A 22,207-nucleotide genomic window follows, 5' to 3' on the forward strand; every position below is an offset into this window, starting at 1 on the left:
ACGAAAAGTTTACATATCTTTTCTAATGAATGAGATGCTGCTAATTTAATAAAAAATTATAGTTAATTAATCATTAAAAATGTTTTCATCAACCAGCTACTTTAATTATACTTCTTGAAAGAATAATGTCATGCATGATCTATAGCTGTCAATTGAATCTTAATTATATATTCTCTTCACATTTCAATATAAAAGGTGAAAAAGAAAAACCCCAAATGAAGTCCAAAGCTCATGGTCTGATAGTCAGATACTACATGAAATGGCATCTACCATTTCAGATTCCCTGCTGAAAATGAATGAATCGGTAGGAAAAGGCCAAAAGGAGGAGGGATCGTAGTTTTCTAACAAAGCTAGAACTATCATTTAATTAGTATAGATTATATGATTGGGTTCCTTTGGTGGCTGACTAATCAGAAGTAAGCTCTTGCGGGTCCCTTTGCCAACAAAGATTGATTAGTACCTTTCTCTACCGCCTTTATTCAAATTAACTTAATTAATTCATATAATCAATTTTTAAGACATGATTCGTGTTTAATAAATTTAAAATTAAATATATATAATCCTTTTTCGTATTTCAAGTTGCGGACTTCTTGGAAGCAGCAATTCGACGAGTCTTGTATGGTACTCAACTCATGTGCCACAACCACACTAGTCCTCCCCACCATAACATGCTGTAATATGCCTATTGCACCATTTTCTCTGACCGACTGTCATGGTGCACTGGTTGCCTCATCTAATAGCAGTACTGTCATGGACATGTTTTGGAGCAAGATCATTTGAGTCTACATGCAGAAAATGTTGAAGGCCTGGGCTGCAATCATGACAAATGAGAGTCTCCATGCAAGGTGCAAGCTACGGTTATAATAATGGATTTAAATAGCGTTCGTGAGGTGATATGGCAATAGTTGTTTAACGGTAAGGTTGTTTTTCGTCAACGTTATTTATTGCAATTAAGGTGTGAATCGTAATCACATAAATAGTGATTAATTGTGTAAGCAAATAACGATATAATAAAAATTTGTGAGTATAACGAGACACAAAAATCGTTATTTGTACTTTTTTTAATAATTTATAAATTTTATAACATATTGATTTTGAGTTATAATTAAAATATATGAAAAAATCATTTTAGGCTATAAATATAAATTAAAATATGCTAAGTTATTTTAAATATCATAAATAAATATTATTATATCAAATTATCCATTGTTTTCATTGTAAAAATTAAAACAAAAAAATTTATGATTACAATAATATGACTCTTATTACCTTATTTGTTTATCTGTAATTACAATAAATATTAAGTGATCAAAAAAAAATTGTGTGATTGCATTTTAAATTTATGATACAATAAAAAAGGTTTACACGTGGAAAGACATTTGATCACCCACCACGAATCTTAAGCTTAGGATTTGTTAACCTTTAATTATGGTTAGTAACGAGTCGGGTCGGGAAAGATTTTTATTCGTTTTAAATTTGATTTGATTTAATAATTATAAAATTCGTATCTAATTTGAATTTTTTTTATTTTTTAATACTTGAATTTAATTTGAAATTCGATATTATATAAATCATATCTGATCTGACCTAAATTAATAAAATATTATTTTTTTAAATATAAAATATTATTTTTTAAATATAAATATATAATTATATATAAATAAAAAAATTAAAAAAAATAAAAAATAATTTTTAATATAGTATTGAGTCAAATTTATTTTAGACAAACCAAATTTAGCTCGATTTTGATTTTTTTTTAATAATATCTGATCTAATTCAAAACTCGATTTAAAAAAAAATTCGATCCTATAAAATTAATAAGATTAAAATCTTTTGAGCTAAGCTGTCAACCTATCTTTAATATTTGGGCTAAGCCCCTATTAGGCCAACAATCTTAATTTTGAATTAATTGTCATACTATTTTCTATTTATATAAAAGATTTTCCACTTAAAAAATCTCTTCATTTATTCGAATTTCCTTAGCCAAAAACAGGAAGCGAAAGCAAATATGGCGGGAACTGGTCCACCAAAAAATCTCCTTTCTTTAGTCCGTGACTTGGCTTCTGAGAAATCTCGAGGAGTTAATCATTTCCTTACAGTTACATATATCTTATGTGTTTCTGTTTGTTTCCCGAGAAAATGGTAGGCAAGAAATGAGAACAGAATTGAAGTTTCCGGTCGAATCAAATCTCTTTTTCCCTTTTTTTTGTTTTTCTTCATTTTCTCTGTAAAATAAAGGGAGATTTTTATTTGAGATGTTTGGAGTGGTCAAGTGTAGAAAGAAGAGTCGTTGGCTTGAAGAAGCAAATCGAAGAGCTCCGATCAGAGCTTGAGGAAGCAAAAAGTTTAAAAGGAAAAACCGAGCAAGAGCTTAAGGGCTTCGAAGTTGAATTAGCCTTATACGAAGCTTCGATTCAAGCCCTAGAGGTTCGTTGTTTTTCGATTTATTTTTAAAATCTTCAATAATTTGTTTTAAAACTTTTTACACTTAAAAAAAAATTATATCATTGTTTGCAGGCGAGAAATGCTCTGATTCAAGATGAAATATCCACCGTTGGATCTGAAGTAGAGGAACTTAAGGTACTAAAACGACCTCGTTTTTGTGATTCGTATATCTGAATCAAAATGAGTTTTTGTTTTTTAATTAAATATTTATTTGAAAATTTTGCACGGAATATTTAAAGAATAAGGAAGCTACTTCAAGGTAAAAACATCGACCTTTTTTTTTTTTTTTTTTAATTTTCTTATACTTAAAAAATAAAAAAGAAGAAGAATTGCTGATTCCATGTCTTGTTATTTTTGTGCAGAGTTTATTTGTCAAATGGTTGATTTCAATGCTAGGATAAGGTTTGTTGTAACTTCTTCAAACGTTGCATAAGCTTATTATATTCTTCTCTTCATAGTTATGTGGTAGCTGTGATCTAACTGCTTGATGAATGGATTATCAGATTTTTTGTTTTCGCCTATTAAATCAATAGTTTTGATTGGATTTCTTTCATACCTTATTGACCATTATGTGATTTTAGTTTTTGCTAACTCTTTTGGTTGAGGTAAATGCCAAAAAATTCATGGAATTGTTTTGTTATTGCATGCGGTATGGAAAAGAGATCAGTGGATAAAACAAGGGTGGGGAGAACCTAATAGCAATAACTATTAGTGGGGGGACTCAGAGGATTGTTATTATTAAATTTTTCACTCTTTGCACCAATATTCGATGATCTGTGATTTTCTGTGAGTATAGGACTCTAGCATTTGGATGCACCCTTGTTGCTTGCACCTTAAAAAATGACTTATTTATGAGATGTTGATACTCAGGAAATTCCAAGAGACAAGAGCTTCTGGTTTTCAGGACAAGAATACTGTTGGCAATGCAGTGGGTAGTAGCCTTTAAATTTAAATTCCATCCTGTTTTTTCCCCTTCTCAATTTTCGGACTATCTTAAAAGGTGTTTCCTTTTTCATTTTTTCCCATCTATACTGAGCTTATTAAGGGCATTGGATTTGTTCTAATTACTTTTTTAATTGAAATAAATCATATTAATTCATGACTATGCGTCTTCTAGTTGGACATTTTGATCTTCCCTTTATAATCATGAGCTTTTATGTTAGTTACACAAATCTGTAACTTTAGGCTTTGTTGTACATGACCCATCTCAAGGTGCTTACCCAAAAGCTTGTTTTCTATAATAATTTATCACAAGTAACTCCTGCTTCTTAAGGCAGGTAAGCTTAAGCCAAAATTTAGTCTTTACTGCTATGCAAACAATAAGTTCTTTACATAAGATTGGTCATCATGGCAATTCATAAATACTAGAGTGGCTATGTTGTAGATGGTCATTTATCATGTTTACATAAAACTACAAGGTTTTCATTTCAGAATTACTATAAGGCTAGTAGCGGTCTCAAATTTTAACTAATTCCTCCAACTTCTATCTCTTCCTTTTTTTTTTTCACTGTCCTCTCTTTCCATGGCATAAATAACTGAAGGAATGTTTACTTTTGTTTCAGAAGAAGGCTATAAATTTATAAAGAAGGAAGTTACTGAAATTGCTTTAAGAACTATTGAGGATCAGTTTGCTCACATTGTCTCTCAAATAGCTAAAGAGGAGGAAGAATGCCTTGCAGAACAGAATATCCAAAAGCAGGTAAATAGTCTTCTGTGCTCTAGAAATATTACTAATAAGATGCACTGTCAAAAAGTTTAGATACTTTTCACTTAGTTGCTGAAATTATGAGTCTTCAGTTCTATAACCTCCTTCCTGCCCTCTATGTCTGTTGGAAAGATATCTGGCAAAAGTTTTACTATAAAATAAAATAATCTGATTAGATTGATCAAGTGGTCTAAGAACAACGCAGGTTCAGCTGGAGTTTATTGACATTGAGAGGAAGGTGTGTCTGATGGAGGCAATGATGCAACAAACAAAAGCATTAGCGGACATGACAAGATATCCTAATCAAATTTGCTTTTGGAACTACATATGAAGTTCACCAATTAAACATAAAGTCTTGATTAAAAAGAAGTATGATGTGAAAGAGAAAATTTATTGTTCATATTATGCTAATAAATCATAATTAATTATCTCAGAGCATTTTTCTACATGTTTCTAATCCATCTAAACGGAAATCAGGTTGATTGCTTCAAATACCAGCTATCTGTACTAGCTGTTTTCTCCGCTGGTTAATTCTGAATTTCATTATCAAGAAAATGAGGGGAAAGAACAAAATTCTGGAAGCTAATAACTAAAAGAAGTTGAAATCATTTATTGAATTTTTATACTGATGGCCTTAGGAGTCAAAATGAATATTCATCTTTTGATCTTTTCATTGCTGGAAAATAGAATAATCTGAATACAGCTCAGGTCTGGCAAAGAAGTATAGATTTGAATACTTATACTGGCTTTTATCATCTTCTTTTTTTTCCTTTGATGTGCTGCTCCAGCTAACATCGTTTGTGATGAACACTAGTACTTGTAAAATATCTCCTGGACTTGAATCAAGCAGACTTCTGAACTGGAAAATATATGTGCATCGCTCAGTGAGGAGTTGCAGAGGGGTTTATATGTCCCAGTTGTCATATAGTTAATGTGGAGGCCTTGGGTGGAATTCTTCAGGCAAATGAGGCAAATTGATCTGTTGTAAGTCTTTTACATACGAATATTGCTGCCATGGTTTTGATGTCTTTAAATATAAATTGCATGAGAACTTTTAGGACTATACATTTATGGCAGTTGATTGTATACTATGGCCATAATTGGTGCCCCAAAGTCAAGATAAGGGATAAGACATAGTATCTCTTATTCATTAATGCACAATGTGCGAAAGAATATGCCCATTGTTTGAACTGATTTTTACATGTCAAAATTTCATGCATATATATCTATTTCAGCTTCTTATTGAGAAATTTTGAAAGAATTACAATTTTCAAACCCTTATTGTTCTCTTTTGCAAATCTCTTATCATACTGAATAAGAGGTTTTATATATCTCTAAGCCTGCCTGCAGTGAAATAAATTAGCTGAATCGGCACTCATAAGGTTTATCTACAGTTTTTGCATGTGTCGAAGATGCTTCCGTATCCTTTACAATCAAAGATAGCAATGTAGATTTGCCCTCTTCATCATTTCTGCTTGTACCCTGTAATGGAAATGGAAATACGGTCTATCATGCCATTATCATATACAGACTTCACAAACTTAAAGCTTGCTGGACTGTACATTTACCAGTATTAATTTGTAGGAAAGACATGCCAAAGTTATGCTATGGTAATTAGAACGAGAGAACTTACAATCTGTTCAGGAGGCATAGTGTTAGGAGCAATAGTATCCTTGTCTACAATTCTTGGATTGGTGGACTTCGTGACTTCTATCTGTGTCGAGAATAGGGCAGAGACCGGCCGGTGATCAGAAAACTTAATTTCACTACGAAAGTAGGATAGAAGTTTCACTCCTTTCCCATACCACAGAATTCTATCACACCTGTGACCAGACACACATGCATCATGCAAGTAAGTTTGTCATAAAATCAGATCTTATATATAGTGGCCATGCGTCTAATTGCCTATTGTAGCTATAAGAAATGGATTCTGTGAAAGTTACCATGCAGGAGTCCTTTGTTTCTCTCCTGATCTGCCAGGAAGGCCACCCGAGTAGTGGTTGCAATTTGATGAAGAATACTTATATGTTGGTGCAAATTCAATGTTCCCCTCTCTCCAACCTTGGAACACTCCTCCATCTTCTTGTTCCCTTCGAAGCTGATCAAATTCCTGTAGTGCTTTCCAGTCTTGTTTCTGTATCAGATGCCTAGCTAAATTGTCTTCCAACTTGTATAACCTATAGTTGAGATCTCCGAACCAGAATATCTGACTGCTCCACACAAAAATGATGAAATTTTATTTCATGAAGTTGGATTCATCCTTTATTTGGTTAAAACTTTTGTTCAGTTTGAAGAATTACTTACTCATGTCCTAAGATGGTGAGAGGATGAGGACTGTCATCATCTTCGAGTGATCGAGGAAAACAAGTTCGCTTAAAAATCTCTGAAACTTGATGGTTCCTTCGACCTTCATCGCCTTTCTTCTCACCAGAAGCCAAGTGAGCAGCAATGAAGCAGAAGCTGCTACCTTCAATTGACATGCTAACTGAAACTGAACCTTTGTTTCCCAAATAACCCATGATTCCACAAGCTACTGAACTTACTTTCACATTTGAAACACAGTATTTCTTCAGCAATTCCTTCTTCATCCATACACTTATAAAAACTCCAACCATTTTCTTGCTTGCCATTAGCTTGTATTTGCTGCTCCCAATGCATGGTTGCTTATGATCATGATGGTGTCCAGTTATCGACCTCCCTCTCATTGGAGTAATATCACTTATTCCACTAAAACTTGCCATTCTTTCAGAACCAGGAACTTGTACATAATGGTAGTTGTCACTTGAGATGGGATTCAACATGGGAGTCAACCAAGGGCAACCAAAGTGTTCGTTTAGTGTTTTTCCTATTAGCAGGTTCCAATTTGTTGCTTCTGTGGGATCATCGGCTCCGATCACGGTTCGAGTTTTCAATGGTACAATCTCTTGAAACCTGCAGGTTGAAATTTTCTAATGTCAATTTAATGATTTACTCTTTTCTTTGGATGATATAGAGACTATAGCATGATACCCGAGAACATAGATGTCAGCAGCATCCTGGGGTTTTAGCCACTTGTCTAAATCAACAACTGAACTTCCTACAGAAGATCGTCCAGCAACATTCCAAGTTCCCACAAAAATTCTGAAACATGGAGGAATGGTTAGTTATTCGATCTTCAACCCTTCTTTCCTTTTCTGTTTAAGCCTGTAAAACTCACCTTAACTCATATGTTGAAGTGCATGGATCCATCTCAAACGAACTAACATAAACATCTTCCATGAAATCATCATCTCCATCTGCAAGAAAAGTATCAAGCAGTCAAAAACCAATAGAAAACGAATGATGAAAAAGGAGAAAGAAACTTTTAAAAACCTGAAAGTTCATCCAGGTAGTAATAAGGATCAGGTTGTTCGTGCTTGTGCTTCCTTTTGAACCATTTCCAAAATCTCCTAGAACCTGACTTTGCTTTCTTGTCATCCATTATAACTCCTAAAAAAAAATCAAGTCCATACCAGAAAATAAAAAAAAAAAAAAGCTACAAGAAAATGGGAAGGATAGTAATTACTCTCTTCCTGGTTTTTCTTTGTAAGGCGTCCAGGTTTTATCGATATCTATAATAAAACTAAAAAAATGTAGTTTTTCCCTGTTGAATATTGTTGTGTTCATCGCCTGGTATCGCAAATAGATGAGCTTGGGAGACAAACACTCGAAGTTTAGACATATAATTCAAACGATAATCCCAAGAGATTGAAGTTTATGGGCGAGGGACATGGAAAGAAAAGTACAATCTAAAATGAAAAGTCAAGGCTTGGATGGATGAGAAGAAACTTCAACCTGATATCTTTGGGTATATAATTGAATTTCCTGAATCTCAAGAAACCCAAAAAAGGGATATATTTGGACCACACAATGTTCTATCAAAAACTAAAAATGCTTTTGTTTGATTATTAGAGCTGGCTGTTAGATGGTCGTGCTGAGCACGTACATATATCGTGCATTTGTACACCTAAGATGAGCAATTTCAAAAACCCAAAAATGTTATTGAATTATTTCATGCACGTTATACTTTCTCAATAGTCAACTTTTCATTCCTTTATTGGAGATTGTCACGTAATTTAAGAGATTATTTATTTTGATTTAAAAATTTTATGGATATAAAATACGGATAAAATTATAAAATCGTAAAATTAAAATCATATTAAATATTGAGATTTTAAAAATAATTTTTAAAATATAATATTTAATTTTCGTCATACTGATAATTATTTTGATATTATTAACTTAACTTAATCTTTAGTGGTGGGAATGCTTCTATCATGCTGCCAAAAGAATCCTAAAGCAATGTAATGTTGGAGGTTTATAATTTCCAAGTTGATTTATTTTTATTTGTTTAGCTGAGCTAGTCCTTTTTAAGATTGATGAAGGATGACCCCATGAACAAAGAAAAACATAACAAAAAAAAAAAGAAAAAAGAAAAGGTGTCTTGCATTGATGTTTCATCAAACTCTTATAAATGGCTTTGATTAAAGAAGTAGATTCTCTCTACATTTATGCAACTTCTCCGATATGGATCTATTTTCATATCAGATTCATTCCTTTTGGGTGCAGACCAATTATTGTGAAAACTAATCATACAGCTGAATACATGGACGTGATGGCCATTAATAACCTTAGTTTTCTTTTTACCATATGTGTTGGTTTTTCAGTCATCAAATTGATGGGAACATTGGCAGTTCCGACCACAACAAAAAACAACGTCACTCACAATCAGTCCACAAGAGCAGCCTTGGCCCATGTCAGTTACGACTACACCAACCACTTGTGTGGTTTGATTTGGCTATCATCCTCTTGTCAACATAAAATCAGGTTTCATTTATGCATTTGTCACCCCTTTCACATTCCTCCCTATCCATATTTTGTCTTTTTATTCCTTTTAATTTATACCAATTATTATTCATCAAGTAATTCATAGCTTACATTAATCTTTCATTTTTTGGTATGGTCTCACTAATTTTTTCTTTTATAAAAAAAACATATCTTGAGAATAAAAAAAATTACAAATAAAATATATTATAGAATTTGATCAACATTTTAATTAATATTTATGTTGTAGATATGTAAGTAATAGTATAATCGATCGAGTTTGAAGGGATATAATATTAACTTTTAGCTCGAGTTTGAGCTCAAATCAAAATTTGAGTTTTAAAATTTGGTTCGAATTCGATTGAATTTTATTTTTTTAGTTTGAATTCGATTCGAGATAAAAATCGAATTACTCGAATTCATTTGATTAGATTCGATTAATATGTAAAAATAAGCTTGATTCTTATATTTTATAAAAATTTTATTATTTGTGCTCGTGCTTGAGATATTTTATTAATTAAAATATATTAAAACATAAAAGTTCAATTAGGCTCATTAATTATTCAAATTGAATATAAAAATGTTCGAACTTAATTCGATCGATAAATTAAATTATTTGATCTTGAATTTGATTAAATAATAATCGAATTAAATTCAAATTTTATTCGAATCGAACTCAAATAGTTTGTAAATATTAATGTATTATTTAGATTTATACGTAAGAGAGTAGGGAAGAAGAATTTTAATTTTTTTCTTTTAGAATTTAGAAGAAATATTAAGAAGTACATAGGCACAGCCTTCATAGATAAATCAGATTATGCTCTTTCTTTCTAGATATGTCTATCTCATTTCATTTATATGATCAATGGGTCTCTACCTGCCATTATTCATTGGGGGACCGTCCTCCTACTTTTTCCTTGTTTAAAATGTTTAAATAATTTCTAATTAGTACATATATACTCTCCAAAATTTGATTAACTTGGATGTTCATTTTTTTTATTTCACAGAGAAATTCGTAATCTGACCTCATATGTTCAAATTATGACCTATTGAATTATCAAGAAAACAAATTTTAATTTAATTCAATTCAATTATATTTTTTAAGTGGTCCTTTAATTAATAAATAAATTTCATAATTTCTTATAGTATAAATCAAATTTCCAAAATTAGACTTTCAAAAGTGTGGCCCAAATGAGACAGCATTTTTTTTCTTTATGTTTTTCTTTATCAAAGTTTTGGGCTTGCTTTGTTTATTTTATTTAATTAACTAATACCAATAATTGGGCTTGTTTTCTTTGGTAGGCCAATTAATGGGAAAAGGGCATTAACCCCAACCATTTTTCCATAGTCCACTCTTCTCAGCCCAAGTCCAAAAAGTTTTCTACTAAATTAAAATAAAAAAAAATACTATTATAAATTTTATTTCAACCAAATTTTACTAAGATTTTAGGAGAAGGGAGGAAAAATTTTTAAAATATTTTTACTCAAATTCTATTAATTTTAATAATATTTGAATTCGTTAATCATCAGATTAAATTTAAATATTTTATCCAAACTCTACTCTAATTAAATAAATATTATCCATTAAATATCCAAATTTGTTGTTATAATAATGTTTGATCACTATCACAAATTCCAATAACCTGTAAAATTTATTAATTTTATTACATTCCTGATTTTTTTCTCACCCTTAAATATATTTTGATGAATGTAATAGTGGTAATTATCGATTTGGTAAGTTTGCTATCTTTGGTAACACATATTTAATGAATTAATAATATCATATTGTTTTAGTAAAAAAAAAAAAAGAAAGGTAAAACATTGAACAAAGGCCTGCTCCTGCAGGGAGCAGTTTTGAATGAAATTTTCAAAGCTGCCTTTGAAGTTGTTGGTCTATCCTTATAAATAAGATATGTCTTTTTCAATTGGCCCTTCTTTTACAATATAATAATGTTCGATCACTCTCAAAATTTAATATTGCGTAAAACATTGAACAATGGCCTGTCGGGGAGCCGTTTTGTATGACATTTCAATAGCTGCCATGGAATATTGCTGTTATTCCCTATAAATAAGATTATATATATAAATATATAAAAGACGTACCCGTTTATACTAATGTAAGTTTTATATTTTTTTATTTTTGAATTAAAATGAATAAAATTAAAAATATTATTTTAATTTAAATTAATTATAAATTTAATTTTGATTCAATTAAGGATGATAATCTAATTTATACGATGGATTTCGACTGGACTTGATCTTTTAAATTTTTTTTTTTTAAATCAAGTTTTGAGTAGAATAATTGTAGAATAAAGTAAGGGTCAAATTTAGATAAATTCGTTTCAATATAACTTAATATATATATATAAAATTATTTTTTAAATTATTTATTTAATTTTATATTTATATTAAAAATAATATTTTATATTTAAAAATAATATTTTATTAATTTTGAATTATATCGGATCGGGTGTGATTTTATATAATATTAAATCGGATAAGATTCAGGTATAAAAAAATAAAAAAATCATCAAATTCAGATATCATGAATATAGAGTTAGGTCAGATTTAGGGCAATCTAATTTATTGCCAACCCTAGATTTAATGATAAAAAATATAAAATTCATATATATATGTGTGTTATTCTTAATTAAAATTAATTAGAATATTAATAAATTCTAGCTCAAAATATAATGTTTTGTTTTTAGTTTTGTTTTTTTTTTTTTTTGGCACATATTGTGATTTGGCAAGGTTTTTGCTTAATTATTTGGTGGCTTCTTTGTGGATGATGTTATCAAATATAAAAAACCAAGTAGGTGGGTGAAACAATTTTAATTCAATTTATAAGGTGTTTGACCACACCAACCTTATATATTTTTTCAAATCATCAATTTTTGGTGAACAAAAAGTATGCCAAAGACATCTTACACAAATAGTATATCTTTTTTTTTTTTTTAAATAAACGTCTCATTGATAGAAAAAATTTGACGATTTCAGGTCAAATTAGATCATTTTGAATTGACTCATTCAAGGTTGAAAAAATTTTGAATAATTAATTTTTAAAATTAAATCACTTTATATTCAAATGGTTTCGGTTTGAATGGGACAAATTTAGATCGTTAATTTCTTTTATCAAATTAGATTAGATATAGATATAAGTATAAAAAAATTAACATAAATTTTTAATTTCGAGTTAACTTTACTAGCTAGCTCTAACAACGATTATATCTCAATTTAAATGAGAAATGTATGTGAATAATACATAGGTTTATTATCAAAATAGTACATAAATATAGTGTCTTCAATCTCATATTAAAAAAATATGTGAATATAGTATGATATGTATGTTGAGATTTAAACTCAATCTATAAAGTATCTTTTATAAAATAAAATTATGAGATTTATGAATTAAAGTGAATAATATATTATAAATTAGATACTCGTATCCTTAATAAATTGATGTTATCTTTACATTTCAAATAGGAAGGATGCTTTTCAATAAGGAAAAATATGAATTTAACATCTTGGTAGTTAAAATCAAAGCCTATTGCCTGTTGGACTTTAAGGCTTCCAAATCTTTGGTGTATCTCCAATTGGCATTATAGCCACACAAAATTTTGTTGGCATACCCAAGATTTGCTTTAGAAAAAGTGTTGGAATAGTCGATGATTAAAAATGAAACAAACTACTTAACTTAAATTTACTAATTTCAATCATTTGAACTTTTGCTAAGTTATAACAATACGAAAATTTACATTTAATTTATGAAGTATTATCCGTTTTGATTCAAAAATTTTACGATTTTATTTTATAAAAAATATCTCATAAATTTAAATTTAAATATTTACATATATATTATAATAAAATCTTATAATATCTCGATATAAAATTAAAATATCATAAATAATACTTTAAACCAATCCCATATTGCTAGATATTATGCGATTCCATAAAGTCAAAATATTGAAGTATTTCACTTTTTGTGGGGCAAAAGGCAGGAATTTTCTTTTCTTTGGACTATTTGAGAATGGTGCACGGGTCATAATAAAAAAAAACCAATACCTTCCACTTTCATTGCATAAAAAAGCTAAGTAGAATCTGATGAATGGAAACAAACAAACTTTGGGCAGATCCAAATCCCAACAACTTGGTTGCTTGTAAATATTTACTAAGACAAAAAGAAAGGGCATCAAAAAGGAGGAAATACTCACTTTTATATTCAACTATTAAAATATTTACTACTAATAAGAATCTCTATGGAATTTGTAATTGAAAAATGATTTTTTTTTTCACAAAAAAAATTATATTTTAAAATTAAAAAATATAAAATTTGAGATTTGAATTCATACTTGATGTTATATTTTAAAAATGATTATAAAAATTAATTGAAAATATAAATTTAATTAAAAGTAGATTTTTGAAATAAATATATACTAGGTTGTTACCCTCGCTTTGAGGAAGGATTTTTTTATTGAATTAATTTTAAAATAAATCATAATAAAAAATAATGATTTATTCAAAAAAATTTATTTTTTGTATATTTTAAAATATGTATTAATATTAATATGATCATTTTTTATTAATTATAAAAATTATATATAAAAATTATTTATTTATAAATTACATAAAAATAAACGCATTTGAAAGTTTAATTTATATGCATTTTTAAAAAATATTTATATTCTATTTTTAGCTTAGCATATATTTTTATTTATGGTATAAAATATATTAATTTTTTATTATCAATCTTTGTTTACTTAAAACAGATATCTAGAAGTTGGAGTAATATTGCAAATTCTCAAACAACAAGTGAAAAAGCAGAAATTATTTATAAATTTTTAAAAATATATTTATATATCTATTACTCTTGTTATCATAATCGAAACTTTTGTTTAATAGATGAGTTTAAGTTTTATTGATGATTATTTATTGAAATTATTTTAAATATATAATTTATAATTATTTATTTTATATTATTAAATATGATATATTTTATTTTGATTTGAAAATTAAATAATTTATTTATCTTAGATTTAATGAAAAAAATATATTATATAGATTATTTTAAATTAAATTAAAAGTAACCGGTGAGGAAGATTATTATTTGGTGCAGCACCCACCTTAATGGACCATAATAATATAGTTTCTTGGTCAACAAATTCTTAATTAATTCTTTTAAAATAATCAATCTTCTAGTCAAAGAAGCTGTTATCATCACTCACGCTCACCTTCAAGTTGACCAAAAATTTTCTTTTTTTTCAACAAAAAGCACTCACAAGAAAAATAACGAAAGAAAATAATACAAATATTAGTAGTATTAGAGGAAATAATCAAATCAAGAAAACTGTTTAAGCAATTTGTTTGGTAATTTCACATAGACATATCCACTGCCTTCACAGGTTCTTCCTCTTCAGGCCAATCCACCCATTCTACTCTCAAATTTTCTTCCTCAGAAGTCATTGCAGCACACCAACAAAAAGAAAAAGTAAATTTTATCTCATGAACTCCAGTGTTGTTTTTGTGATCTAGGTCACAAATAAAACTCTGGGTTTTGTTTTTTTGATTTCATTGTTGTGGTAAGCTATGAAGGGATCTTTTTCCAACAGGTTAAAGATCTTCAGCTTTGTTTTAGCATGTATGTTTTTGGCAGGATTTGTTTTTTCAGCTGTGACTGAAGATGATATGAAGTGCCTGGAAGGTGTCAAGAATTCTCTAAACGACCCAGATGGGAAGTTAAGCGGGTGGACTTTCAATAACAATTCAGTTGGTTTTATATGCAAGTTTGTTGGAGTTTCATGTTGGAATGAACGGGAAAACCGCCTGTTAAGTCTGGAACTTCGTGACATGAGACTGTCAGGACAGTTACCTCAATCTTTAGAGTACTGTCAGAGTTTGCAGATTTTGGATCTGTCAGCCAACCAACTTTCTGGTATGATCCCTCCACAGATATGTTCTTGGTTACCTTATTTAGTAACCCTTGATCTGTCTAGCAATGATCTGTCAGGTCCCATACCACCTGAATTGTCAAATTGTGCGTATCTGAATAATTTGATACTGTCAAATAATAGGCTTTCAGGGTCAATTCCATACCAATTATCCGGTTTAGATAGGCTGAAGAAGTTTTCTGTAGCAAATAATGATCTCACAGGTCCTATTCCTTCATCTTTTGCGAATCAAGAGAAGGCAAATTTTGCTGGGAATAGTGGTCTTTGTGGGGTTCCTCTTGGAAAGTGTGGGGGTTTGAGTAGGAGGAATTTGGCGATTATAATTGCAGCTGGGGTTTTTGGTGCTGCAGCTTCAATGTTGTTGGGACTTGGGGTTTGGTGGTGGTACCATTTGCAATGGATTCGGAGGAGGAAGAAGGGTTATATTGGAAGGGGTGATGACAGTAGTTGGGCTGAGAGGTTAAGGGCTCATAAGTTGATTCAAGTTTCATTGTTTCAGAAGCCACTTGTGAAAGTTAAGTTGGCTGATTTGATGGCAGCAACAAACAATTTCAGTGCAGAGAACATCATAATTTCCACTAGGACGGGAACGACCTATAAGGCAGTGCTTCCTGATGGATCGGCCCTTGCAATCAAGAGGCTTTCAACTTGCAAGCTTGATGAGAAGCAATTTCGTTGGGAGATGAATAGGTTAGGCCAGCTTAGGCATCCAAATTTGGCACCCCTTTTGGGATTTTGTGTTGTGGAGGAGGAGAAGTTGCTAGTTTATAAGAATATGTCCAATGGGACTCTCTATTCCTTGCTACATGGGAGTGTTGCTGCCGTAGATTGGCCAACTAGATTTAGGATTGGTTTGGGTGTAGCGAGGGGTCTCACTTGGCTGCACCATGGGTGCCAGCCTCCATTTCTGCAGCAGAACATCTGCTCCAATGTGATTCTTGTTGATGAGGACTTTGATGCTAGGATAATGGACTTTGGATTGGCAGGGCTTATGATTTCCTCGGATGTTAATGAAACTAGTTTTATGAATGGTGATTTAGGTGAATTTGGTTATGTAGCTCCAGAGTATTCAAGCACTATGGTGGCTTCACTTAAAGGGGATGTGTATGGATTTGGTGTTGTGCTTCTGGAGCTGATAACTAGGCAAAAACCCCTAGAAGTTAATGCAGGTGAAGAAGGATTCAAGGGTAATTTGGTGGATTGGGTAAATCATCTCTCTAACTCTGGTAGAATCAAGGATACTATTGACAAGGCTCTCTGTGGAAAGGGTTATGATGAGGAAATTTTGCAGTTCCTCAAAATTGCATGTAATTGTGTTGTTTCTCGGCCAAAGGACAGATGGTCTATGTTCCAGGTTTACCAGTCATTGAAAAGCATGGCTGAGGAAAATGGTTTCTCAGAAGAGTTTGATGATTTCCCTCTGATTTTCACCAAGCAAGATAATGAACCAATGTAGCTCTGGAGTAAAATCGGGACAAGTACGCAAAATGTTAGTGCATACAAAATTTCTACATGTTGTTGTAAGTTCTCAAAGGCTTTTTATATATATATATATATGATGCCAATCTCCATTTCAGTTGCCTTTTTATTGTTGTATAATACGATAAACTTGTTAAACTGTAGGTTCTTAAATCTTTAAGAAATCTATTTATTTGCTCCTTGTTTTGCAATGAAATCAATATTGATGCTCATAGATGTTCTTTTTACCTATCAGAGAGATCATTATCTGGCTTAGGAACTCAAAATTCTTTTTACTTTGTTTTAGATATCAACATTTTTTATTGCAGGAGGAAAGAAAAAAAGGCCTTGATGCCACTATTACAAAAGCACTGAGAAAATTTTTAAACAGTGGATCATTTTCTTTTATTTTTTGTTGCTGGTTTGTGAAGATTTGCATTAAACACGTAAGATGTTATCCGTTTTGATCCGATCTTATAATTTTATTCCATAAAAGACATCTTAGAAGTATAAGTTCAAGTCTCTTTCTCTCCCCCTATATATTTATATATATAGCGAATCTTCATAATATCCCCACCTTGGATTGAGGTGTTCCACGGCACTACATGCCCAAGCAATGTGCAGGCATGAATTGATACAGTAACTAGAGAAATGAATACATAATGTATGACCTAGTTATGTCAACCAAAGTTGGCCTACATCAAGAGAAAAATTTAAACCCTTGTCCTTGTGACCTGATTAGCAAGTATAGCAGCATGAGTTCTGACGTTTGTTTTCTCTTTTTCATCCTTTTTCCCATCTTTTTTCTTTGGAGACTGGTAGTGATCTGAGTAGATATCCTTTGTCCAGTGCCATAGCTGTTATTGATTTGATACATCATCACAGAAGTTTGATTGCCAGTGAAACTATACGTTGTCGTTATCTATAGCAATAATTGGCTGACGACAGCACAAGTGCACTGCTTCGCATACTTTCCTGACCACTAGTGCTTGGCACCCCTTTTTTTATACACTGTTGGCAGAGCAACTACTTGACTATTTATGTGCCCCCAAATGGCTTTCTGCTGGAAATCCTTTCAACTAAGCTGCAAATTGGTCAAATATGCACTTCACAGGATCTTAATGAACTGTTCAGACAAATCTTAATCGGTGCTATTAGAAAACAGCACCATCAGCATAAGGCCAATATGTATGGTATAGTTCTTGTATGGTATAGTTCTTGAATTCTAAACACTGGTTTTGATTGATTCTTGATAATTTGAGAACATTCAATCAACTTCCTTCTATAAAGTACAGACACACAATATGAATATAAAACGATACGATACAGAGATCACAATATCTAAATTGTTAAACATAGACGAAGACAAACTAAAACGATAACATATACATTGTTAAAACATATACGAAGATGAGAATTCACAATCATGACTAAACTAATTACTAGTCCAAGTCATTATAACACGAGTGAACTAACTAGTTCAAGAAAAAAAAGCAATATGTAACTCTAAAAGATCAATAGGGTCTATCGTGTCTCATGGAATTGAGGGTCATGATCAACATAAGAATTGGACTTTTGAGACATGTCTCCATGTCAATATTTGTGTAAATTAAGGTACAAGTTCACTATGCTTTGTCTCTAATCATGTCTGGAAACATTTGAATTTACATGGGTTTTTCTCTATTGTTTCATTTTGATGCCGAAAACTGATAGTTAAGGACCCAGAGATGACCATTTTTTTTTTTTTTTTTTGATACTTGAGAATGTAAAGGTTTGAATCCTAAACACTAGAAGTAAGAGTCCTGCACTCTACTAATAGGCTAAGTAGCTGCTGCACTCTACTAACAGGTCACGCAGCTGTTGGCTACTAGAAACTGACGTCGACAACCCTTTGATAATCCTTTGATAATCAAGTAAGAACATGCTTGGTTCAACTGGAACTGTGGTAAAAGTATGGTTCAAGTAGATGTTTTCCACACAATGTTTATCAGATTGAGGTTATCTAAAACTCTGTCCAAGAATTTTGCTAATATGTCCATTCAATTACCTTCTTATTGCAGATTTTTTCAAAAGTAATATTATAAAAATGTCTGTAAAACTAGTGTTAAAACTAGTGCCTCTAGTCCTAATATCACTTTCCCAACAACATTTTGTGTTTGGTTTTTGATTTTTCCTTTACATAAAAAGCCGTAGCTTAGAAAATGAGTGTAGATGCTACGATTTGAACCCCAGACTTGGATGCAATATCTTAAGGATGATTATATAAACTACCTAAATTAAACCCTAAGTTCATCTTTCGTCAGACTAAGTAAATTTCTTGTCTATAAGCATCTTGATTTGGCAAAATAAGAACTAAATGATAGAATGATAAAGTGCTTGCCATACTTTGATGCAGAATTCAAGAAAAAAATGATTTGAGAAGTGAGCAACTTTAGTTATTAGCTTTTGCTTTATTCAGCTGGAAGGAGAAGCAAAAGGAAACATCAGAGAAGAAAAAAAAACCCAAAAAAAATAAGGATAGTAGTATAGCTGATTAATTTATGTTACAAAGCTACATATATGTATGTAGACAACATCCCTTTACAGGAATTTGCTTCAATTTTTCTTAACACTATATATATATATATATATATATATTTATATTTATATTTATATTTACTTGGCCTGGTTTTGTCATTGTTAAACAAAAACAGTATTCATGGATCTCCTCCTCTTAAAAAAAATTAAGCAAGGGCAAGCAAAAATGGTGGTGGGACTCCACCGAAAGTTCAATCTTTTTCTCATAGTTCTTGTGTACTCAATGCTTGTGCTAGAGCAGGCACTTTCTTGATATCCATGATGGAAATCATTTCAAGTAATCACCAATGAATGTGCAAAATTTTTTAATGAATATACTTACTTCACAAATTCTGAAGTGGAAAAACAGCACGAACACTAGTAAGAAACTTTTTCAGAAAATTTAAAGCACAAGGCTTATGATGTACCTGCTGAAGAAGATGCATTAAAAGAAAATTTATAACAAAATTTCTCCACTTTGATCATCTGCAGGAGCTCTAGGAGTCTCATTGCCTTTCACACCTAGGCTAGACCTGGTGGTTGTCTAGACTTTGCTGCTCTCCTGAATATATAATTACATGAAAAAGGTTCAGTGGGTATGTCTGAGTCCTAGTTTTGTATTTATGATAGATGAGAAAGCAACAAGGTCTAAAATTTTAGCAAAAAATCGTATGAGTTTGGCAAAAACCAAAAATTGTGTTTGTGTTTGGCATGTCAACATGAATTTGGAAAAAACCAAAAGATTGGTTTAAAGAAGCTGTTGTAAAGAATAACACAAATATCACCCTGTTTTCATGCATTTGAAATATTTAACTAATAGTATCATTTTCGCATATGTGGACTATTATATCCAAAGGGAACCAATGTACATCTCATCTCCCTTTCTCTGTCTAGAACACCCCCTCCGCTCTTCCCCAAAGCAAAATGCAACAACTGAAGCTGAAGGAACATATCTACCATTTCAACAGGAAAATAACATATATCAGTATCTAGACCATACATGAAACTAGTAACTATTTGTGTGAGCATCTCTACTTCAGTCTCTTATTGAATCCAAGCCACAAAAGATTGATTTATCATGTCCGGTCATTGATAAGTATCGAATTTCCTTTTTCAAAAAAGGGTGGGAGGAGAGGCAGGTGGTTAAGTCAAGAAGAAAAAAATGCACTACTTGTTATGAGGTACAAGAACATGTAACTGTTGTGAATGGGATCAGGTCCTTTTGGAACTCTTCTCTTGCTGACACAATTGAGATGGAAACACTGATGAGAATTAAACCTCTCTTGTCCAACAAACTCTCAATGTTTGAAATCTCTAGTTGAGGAAACAATTATTGATTTTGTCATTGTGGTTGCATAGTTTGCTGTGATGCAAACAAACGATAACAAAATAACCTCCACAAGCACTGTAACTCCAAACAGAAACCTCAAAGCTCTATCACCCCTCCCCATATCTTTCTGCTGCTTTTACAAGTTTTCACCAAAGAATTGCTGGCCATTAAACAGAGAACTCAGAGCAACCATGTCAATTTTTAAGGGAGGAAAATGCACACGGTACACTCAGAAGTGAACAAAAAGGATGGTTTTTAGGTGTTTTTTAGCTTGCTGGGTAAGAAGTCATTCGTCCTATCTAAAGATGTGAGATTCAAGCAACAGTGTGCTTTGAGAGAGCAGAGAGAGGAACATGACTAACAAAATGGAAAAGTTCGTTGCCCTTGTTGCTTGATTTATTGAAATGGGCCTATTGGAGCTCTCATTCTTTGCTTTGTTTTGTGCATTTTCATGCAGCAAGCAGCAAGCATAATGTGTTCTAAGCTTGGAAAGGACATGGTTGCCTGTTATAGCAAAATATGCAAAGGGTTGCTTTCTGACAAGCTAACACAGACAAAGAGGAATCCATCAATCAGCCCTTGTAAAGGGGAGAACTTGAAAGCAAAGGGCGTAAAACTAAGCAGACAACTGTCTTGGCTGGAGTTTCAAGTTTTCTTACTCTGTAAGTATCTCATCCTACGTTTCCAAGTCAGTTTTAACAAAGTATGAGGCACCAAATTGTATGTAATCCATGAAATGTATGTATTAATGTATAATAATGATACGATCAAGGCAAGTGGCAAACTATCCTGCAATTCCTTTACATTGCTTTTAAGCAGTAAACAGGCCATGAGAGTCCCACCAGATATAGTATAATGACTAAAGAAACAACATGTACCAACAATTAGAGAATTCTGAGCTTATTTTGCATTATTAAGTCCTTTCAAGAATATAGATTTGGACCGTAAGGACATCCATCCTGCTCCCTACTGTGTTGCAAAGGTATGCTAGTGACATTGAAAAACAGCATAGCTCATTTATCAGAAAAGTTTATGTTATCCATAAAGCCAAAAAGAAGAAAAAGTATATCAGGTTTATGCACCATTTTGATTATTGTAACTCTCTTTACCATTCAACAACTATTCAGAAACATAAAGGGGAGAAATAAAAAGAAGAAAGAAATACATTTCTTAAGCACATTCATGAAAGAGAAAAAAAAAAGATGCTCTTATCAGATAGTGAACAAGATTCAGTGCGGTGAATCTGACATACTTTGAGTACTTTTAATATGAAGATTCATATAACAGTATCAGCAAAATAAAGAATAGAGAACTAGCAATAGACAAGCTGCTTAAATTCATGACAGGATAAACAAATGGTAGAGGGCAAATGGTGAATAAAAGAATAACTATAAAACTGATTCCTACTAACTACCGAGTTGTTGGTAATTCCACATGAATCATGAGAAAACTTGCTGTTGAATGCTAAAAGCATAATGAACCATACAAGAATGCATAGTTTAATCAGACAGCAATGAAACTTAAAAGTTAAACACAACCGAGTGTATGACATCTAAGTAATTCCATTACGGATCTTGCGATTCTCAAATCATATCTAGTACTATATCTCCACTTTGAGGATTGGATTTTTAGAAAGTTACTTAGTAACTTTAGCCAAAGGGACATCAATAAATGCTGTCATTTTCATTAGGCACAGAAATTATTTTTTGAATACATCTATGATTTCTTGTAGAAGATTATTCCTTCTAAAGAGAATGTCAGTTCAATAATGCTTTTATTGTGTGACAACTCTTTCAATCATGTGAGAAATGAGATCCACTGTTACTTCATGTATATGAATAGAATAGATCTCAGCAGAGGGTTTTTTTTTTTTTTTAATTTTTATTTAAACAAAATTCTTATAAATGGTTCCTCACCCAAAGCAAT

At 31.4% G+C, this 22,207-nt stretch overlaps 1 protein-coding gene and 2 pseudogenes across 5 annotated transcripts; 2 read left to right on the forward strand and 1 right to left on the reverse strand.

Annotated features, from left to right (window-relative positions):
* The first annotated feature begins 1,991 nt into the window (after window positions 1-1,991).
* On the forward strand, window positions 1,992-9,118 carry LOC111316665 (uncharacterized). Of its 2 annotated transcripts, none has more exons than XM_089753692.1 (8): window positions 1,992-2,427; window positions 2,518-2,580; window positions 2,808-2,847; window positions 3,316-3,377; window positions 4,008-4,144; window positions 4,356-7,064; window positions 7,143-7,288; window positions 8,836-9,118. In XM_089753692.1, the coding sequence occupies exons 3-6, from the start codon at window positions 2,822-2,824 to the stop codon at window positions 4,479-4,481; spliced, it is 351 nt and encodes a 116-aa protein (XP_089609818.1). In that variant the 5' UTR covers window positions 1,992-2,427; window positions 2,518-2,580; window positions 2,808-2,821; the 3' UTR covers window positions 4,482-7,064; window positions 7,143-7,288; window positions 8,836-9,118. The 2 variants fall into 2 exon arrangements, with proteins under 2 accessions (XP_089609818.1, XP_089609819.1); XM_089753693.1 differs by lacking the exon at window positions 1,992-2,427 and adding an exon at window positions 2,685-2,704.
* On the reverse strand, window positions 5,361-7,753 carry LOC111316664 (type I inositol polyphosphate 5-phosphatase 8-like; annotated as a pseudogene). The gene is made up of 7 exons (XR_016333272.1): window positions 7,502-7,753; window positions 7,347-7,425; window positions 7,160-7,270; window positions 6,455-7,081; window positions 6,094-6,360; window positions 5,784-5,973; window positions 5,361-5,632 (listed from the first exon to the last, which is right to left on the reverse strand). The product of XR_016333272.1 is annotated as a type I inositol polyphosphate 5-phosphatase 8-like (transcript).
* A 5,089-nt stretch (window positions 9,119-14,207) lies between the features above and the next one.
* On the forward strand, window positions 14,208-20,885 carry LOC111316666 (inactive LRR receptor-like serine/threonine-protein kinase BIR2 pseudogene; annotated as a pseudogene). 2 transcript variants are annotated; one of them, XR_016333159.1, is made up of 2 exons: window positions 14,298-16,457; window positions 20,739-20,885. The product of XR_016333159.1 is annotated as an inactive LRR receptor-like serine/threonine-protein kinase BIR2 pseudogene, transcript variant X2 (transcript). The 2 variants fall into 2 exon arrangements; XR_016333158.1 differs by lacking the exon at window positions 20,739-20,885 and having other exon boundaries at window positions 14,208-16,594.
* Window positions 20,886-22,207: the final 1,322 nt, after the last annotated feature.

Source organism: Durio zibethinus, chromosome 24 (genome assembly GCF_047325235.1).
Source record: "Durio zibethinus cultivar Kanyao isolate XHJ-2024 chromosome 24, ASM4732523v1, whole genome shotgun sequence".
NCBI lineage: Eukaryota > Viridiplantae > Streptophyta > Magnoliopsida > Malvales > Malvaceae > Durio > Durio zibethinus.